The sequence below is a fragment of the Kryptolebias marmoratus genome, linkage group LG1 (genome assembly GCF_001649575.2).
Source record: "Kryptolebias marmoratus isolate JLee-2015 linkage group LG1, ASM164957v2, whole genome shotgun sequence".
NCBI lineage: Eukaryota > Metazoa > Chordata > Actinopteri > Cyprinodontiformes > Rivulidae > Kryptolebias > Kryptolebias marmoratus.
The window spans coordinates 25,744,015-25,750,265 of record NC_051430.1 but is presented as its reverse complement, the minus strand read 5'-3'; the positions used below and the strand labels follow the sequence as shown (position 1 = coordinate 25,750,265).

Sequence of the window (6,251 nt, the reverse complement as noted above, 5' to 3'; positions counted from 1 at the left end):
GAGGAGGCCTGAAAAGATAAAAGGGCCTGTGAGCACAGGGAGTGAAATATAGGACACTACATTTACTGCTCTTGGCAACTCGTTCGTCTTTGGCAGTGCTCCTTTTAGCGGAACCACACTCTGTCTTGCACATATAGACCTCTATGAACTACAGGACTAGCTATGAAGTGACTCTTCACTGGGTGAAAGAATGCCCGCTTAAAATAATTTACTGCAACATGGTACAGTTTCAAGACAAGCACTAAATAAGCATGGCTGCTCACAAAGGGTGACCTTACAGGAACAAAAATGCCCATTTCACTGAGTGGTTTCAGACGGAAATGAAAGTTTATTATTTAGTATACAGGTTCATTGCTCAAAGAGGGAAAAAAAACACTTACTTAGAATACTGCTACTCTTGTGTGCAATACAAAATATTTCTTTATTATATAATAATCAAAAAGAGAATTCAAAACAAAACCAGGTTTAATGTTTATTATGTTGAGCTCAGTAGGCAGCAGATGACTGATTTTGTAAGATTATTTGCGCCCCCTGCTGGCCATTTTAAAGAACAGTCCTGCTATTTTCAAATTTGTCAAACAGCCTTTTTGATAAAAACCCAGGACACGACTTGAATCCACTGATCTAATGCTGCAGATCAGCACCAACTTTGTTTGAATTTCAGACTTTGAAGCAAGAGCCTACTGAGAGTAACACAGCGTAACATGGAGTTTGGTTCAAATATAAAAATGTGGTTTCAAATGTGCCTTCCATTAAAAAAGAATGTCCAGCAGCTACTTAATGTTAGACCAAGCAAACACCTTCACTGCGAGTATATATGTATTTGTGTTTTTCAGCATGTTAAGGTGTTTTGTTAGCATGGACATATCAATAAGATAACTGCAAAAAGCATGGAATAACATCTTATTCAACACTTCACTCCTGAGTTCCAGAGCATCCCATTTTACATGTCAGAATTTGTCGGCTGTTCAGTCATTTTTGTTTTCTTTGAGGCCTCTGTTCCATGTTCCCGCTTCCTCTTCTGTCTTTTCTTCTGCCCTTCCTCTTGTCTAAATTGGTGCCTGTAGAGGATGCAGGAAATTAGCTCAATAAAATTACTGACAGCAGAAATATGCTCTTCTTCTTCCAGGGAACATCTTTATGTGCTTCACTGAACATACGACACACAAATATTCCAGAATTGTCTTATTTCTAACTTCAAGATGTTGTGCTTTCAATATTCTGTTGCTTTGACATATTTCGTAGTCCACTAATACAACATATTTATTATATTTGTTGTATGTTTTTATATAATAAAATAAAACATCTTAATAAACATTTACAAAGACTTGAGTGAACTGACCTGGACTGCCAGCGCCGCCCGCTGTTCCACACCCTTCCAAATGAGGGCAGCCAGTTGGCGTCTGTATGTGAGCTGTGATCAAAGTTGGCCCCTACTCTGTTGGGAGGAAGCTTCCTCAGCTTCTCTTGCTCCTCTGGCAAAAGACAGAAAACACCCTTGTTGATACGCAGTTACCTGAAAGTCCTTTTACGTAAAATTCTGGCTGACTTTGGTAAACATCAGATAAAAATATACATCCTTCAGTTTCAGGATTAGTTTTAGGTAACAGCAGTGGTAGAATCATTTGAGTTTGTGTGCGTTTCTAAAACAATATATCCCTGTTATGAGAAACAGTGTGATCTGCCTCGTAGAACATTATCAGCTTCATACTCTGTTTGAGGAACTCTTGGAGCGATGGGCCGATCTCCGACTGTGGAGCTGCTTGAGACGATCCCTCCAAAGGATCGTCTTGGAGCCAAGGAGGAACTGCACCTACAACACAGACGATGAATAACTTGGGCCTGTGAACTAAACTCAAAGCTTTTAGCGAAACCACCCCAACTTTAAAACAAAACAAAAAAGTTACAATGTGAAATCAGGCTATATTTTATCACCTTGATGCTTCCCTTCACACAAAGTGGAGTGTTAAACATTCAAGAACTATTTTTTCCTCTCTACTGAAGTTGTTTTACCTACATCTTCACTGCATATACAGTACAAGACGATGGTTCAACAGAATTATATAGCCAGTGTCTGTATATCAAAGGCAGTTTTTGTATTTTATTAGCACTAAATAAAGTCAAATACCTGTATGAACATTTCCACAGGCTGACGAATCCTGTAACAGAACAAAGCGATCACATCTGTTTAAAAACAAAACAAAGATTATTTATTGACCATCTCTTAATGACAACTGTCAGTGTACCTGATAACCTATGAAGGTCAGCCCTTGTCCGACTGCAGTCTGTGACACCCCAACCAACGAGTCAACAAAGACGCTCCCCACCGGCCGGTCTGATCTTTCAGACTGAAACTGAGAGCTGCTTCCAAGACAATATAATAAAGCACAAGTAAAACAAAAGAAATCACTTTTAGTGGTATGAGTTACACCATAAAAATGTTGCAGAAAGAGTTTGTTACCTGACAGAAACCTCGGCAGGCGAGTTGGTGCTGCTGGGTCCATTGGACACTTCCAGCTCTTCATTACGCTGATATTGATTCAGGAAAAGCCAACAGTGGTTCACAGAGGAAGTCTGACATCTAATCATGCTTTACTTAAGCTTTTATCATCACAATCCTCGCACTGCTTGTTAGAGTAAGCCTCTCTTTTCAAGCCTTTTCTCCTGTCATTACACTTAAACAACGGTTTATTTCTCTAAAGAATTCAACTTTACAAGTATTTTAGAACTAACTTATCTCTTTATGTTTTTACTTTAAAATCAGAAAACTAGCATCCATCCATCCATCCATCCATCCATCCATCCGCTTCTCCAGCAGTTACTGTGAGAGAGGCGGGGGGCACCCTGGACAGGTCTCAAGTCCATCACAGGGACACATGGAGACAAATGAGACAAACAACCATTCACACACTCACTCACACCTAGGGACAATTTAGAGTTACCAATTAACCTAACATGAATGTTTCTGGTCTGTGGGAGGAAACCAGAGTACCCAGAAAAAATCCAAGCATGCAAACTCCACACAGAAACGGCAGGAGATGAACCTGTGACCTTCTTGCTGTGAGGTGATTATTTCACAACAGAATTCCACACAGATTGGCCTCGTGCTGATGTTTAGTTAGACGTAAAAATGGCAGGTCGATTGTAAGATGTTTACATTGGTGGAAACATAAGAGTGAGGATTTTTTTCTTGACAAAGGGAGATTTTTAGGTGTCAATTTCATTAAAGTAACAATAAAAATTGCACAAGATTTGACTAAAATTTGCTTTGATATGCTCAACTTTCTATTCATCTGTTTTAAGTGTTCTTTAAATTCATTAAAATTGATTTTTTTTTTTGATGATACTGAATTTTCATCGACATACCAGCTCAAAGACTTCCCTGTCAAGGAAAGTAAATCAATCTGTCCCAACAAAGAAGCAACTTTAAGTGGCCTTGACATTTCTTTTTTCTCTTGTTTTTAATCCTTTTTTTCTGCTCACAAAGTTGATTAGTGTTCTAGAGTCTTTTCAGCACCTGAATGTTAATGTTTTTCTTTTCAAAGGAAAGGAAGTTAAGAATTTCCCTCAAATGAAAAAACTGTACTGCATGTATGGCATTGAGCAACATGGAACATTTTTAGTCAAATGCCTCATAGAAAACTCTAATTGACTTGTTGCTTCCTGGCAACACAAACAAAACAGATACAGGGAGGAGGACATCAACATGTCTGTGTCAGAACCCCTGACTGTCGCTGCGCCCAGCACGGTCAGAGATGTGAGGGCTCAGGTTTGCTGTTTGCATATTAATTTTTTACATAAATTTGCTAAACTATGATTAATTTAAGAATATAAATTGTCTAAAAAAAGGATTTCAAAATTGAATTTCTAAAACCCCCAATAGGACAACAGAAGTATATCTAAATTAAAGTGCAGTTGTTGCTTAGCTACTTTCACAGTCAGTCATTTAGATGAAAAATAAATGGATTAGTAATTTTACAGTAAAAACAACAGAATGGGTATACTGATGGATACTGCCACTGCATCCTTGGAAAACAAACCTCTAAAAGAGACTGAAAGATCTCCTGACGATGCTTTTTCTGGGCCCGGATGAAGTCAGCTTGCTGCAGCCACACAGACACAAACAAGGAAAAATAAAATATTCTTTAGAACATCTGTGTTGTGTCTTTCTGTTTATTATATCCTGACTGAATTATGTGGTTGTATTCACATAAAGTTATCACTTAGCAACAAATATATACATTTTTGGTTTGCTTCCATTAAAGTAAATGTGAAGTACAACAGAAATGTTTTTATTACCTGTTTAATGTGTTCATCCTCTTTCTCCACGAATGACTCCAGAACCTTTGCTACTTCAGCTTTAAACCTTGACACAAATAAACAGCAATTAAAGCATTATTTTTTAAAGATGTTTAATTAATACAAACTTTTGGCTCATTGGTCCTACCTTTCAGCTTCCTCCTCTGTGATGAGGACTTTGTCTCTAATCTTTGGGTCAGCCTTATTATCCCACCAGAATTTGTGAGTATTGTTCTTGTGCTGTCTTCTAAAAATCAAACACATTAAAAAAAAAAAAGCTTTAACAAACAGGAAGTCATTTTGAGCAGTGTATCACAATTGTATTAACTGAAAATTACAAATTTCAGACAACTGAAATGGAAAGAATACAACACAACACAAACTGTCAAGACAAAAAAAAAAACTATTTCTGATGTTTACTAAAGTGATGATATAAAACTTACGTGGCCATGTGTTCGATTAAGCCACCGTACATCACAGTCATGTTGTCATCTGTAACGTTTCTCTCAACTTCAGCACCACAGCAGTAGCACCAGAACTTCTGCTTGTGCCGGGTGCAGTCAAACTTCTCCACCTGGGGTTTTTTAAGTGTTCGACGAGCTTCTTTCACCTGCGAGGCAGCAAATCAACCAATCACAAACTGTTCATAAACACAAAAGTCTAATCCAGCTGTTGTAATAAATGTTGCCTTCATTACAAATAAAATTCTTAGCTGTTTTACGTATTTATTTCTTATGTGAAGAGTTTGGTTAATGTTTCTATTGATTAATATTAGATTACACATTGACATAAATCATTCTCCACATTCACTGACATGTTATAGAAATAGATGAGAGCAAAGAAAATCAAATAAAGAGATAAGTACAATGAAGCAAAAAACATTGTCTTACATGTGCAAAACCATGTAAATATGTAAATTAGCTGGTGCGCGTGGTATTGAGTATATAGTTGATTTAATTGCCTGAATAAGTGAGCAGACTTTATTTACTTTATGTAATGTGGCTTACATAAAAAAATACAAAAGAATACCAATTACGCTTTGTCTTTATTAACTAACCAGTGAATTATTTAATATAGTTACATCAAAATAAGGTCCAGCACAAGTCTAAACAGGGGATTCAAAACTATAATACGTATTTATAAAAAGGTAGGCATGAATGAATATCCAGATGCACCTCACAACGAGCTTTTTTGCCGAATAAAGCTTAAATATCAAATGTGTTGGTAAGCTAAGCTAACATTAGCATATGGTTTAGCAAGTCAACAGTCGAGCCTTGTTCAACAATGGAATAACTGCACATGTATGCAAATTAGTTGATTTATTCCTTTCTTACCTTTTCTGTAAATTTGAGAAGAACAACTCTGAGTATGCTCTGGTGACTTTTTCCAAAAATATGTTTCTTCCCTCCGGAGAATGTGGTTAGTTTACATATGGCGCAATAATAAGCACCCATTTTAGGCACCGTATAATACTCTGAACATATACTGAAGATAAGCCAACTCTGTATTAAAACTAAGGCTGAACATTTAGGATAATGTATTTTATTTCTTGCACACAGAGCATCGTTAGCTCCGGTTAGCTCGCCCGTCTTCCTCTTCTTTGTAGTTACACAACCGGATTTCGTTGCACTTCTGCCACCTATTGGCTGCCTGGCGTATGACTGGGCGACCCATTTTAAAACACTTCCAACTTTGCATAGTCTTTAAAATGAACTAATATTCAGGGCTCGAAGTGGGAGGAAAAAAGTACAGGTGTTGCGCTAAGATATTTATCCCCGAAAGAATGCGTGCTATCTGTCAATAAAATAAAATGCGGATTTAAGTAACAACCTCAAACCAGTCACCCGTTTTAATTTATTGTATGAGAGTTCATAGTTTACATGAAGGTGGAGTATTGGTTCCACTACTTCATAGGCTAAGGTAACTGCGAGCAATAATAATTTTTCCTGCCA

General features: G+C 37.3%; 1 protein-coding gene across 1 annotated transcript; it reads right to left on the bottom strand.

The window, feature by feature from the left end:
- Positions 1 to 305: 305 nt before the first annotated feature.
- Positions 306 to 6,244, bottom strand: cenatac (centrosomal AT-AC splicing factor). Its single transcript, XM_017412249.3, has 11 exons — positions 5,634 to 6,244; positions 4,743 to 4,909; positions 4,448 to 4,546; positions 4,300 to 4,366; positions 4,041 to 4,103; positions 2,462 to 2,529; positions 2,247 to 2,361; positions 2,129 to 2,159; positions 1,712 to 1,813; positions 1,343 to 1,475; positions 306 to 1,061 (listed from the first exon to the last, which is right to left on the bottom strand). Exons 1-11 carry the CDS (start codon positions 5,751 to 5,753, stop codon positions 944 to 946), a joined length of 1,083 nt encoding a protein of 360 aa, XP_017267738.1. The 5' UTR covers positions 5,754 to 6,244; the 3' UTR covers positions 306 to 943.
- Positions 6,245 to 6,251: the final 7 nt, after the last annotated feature.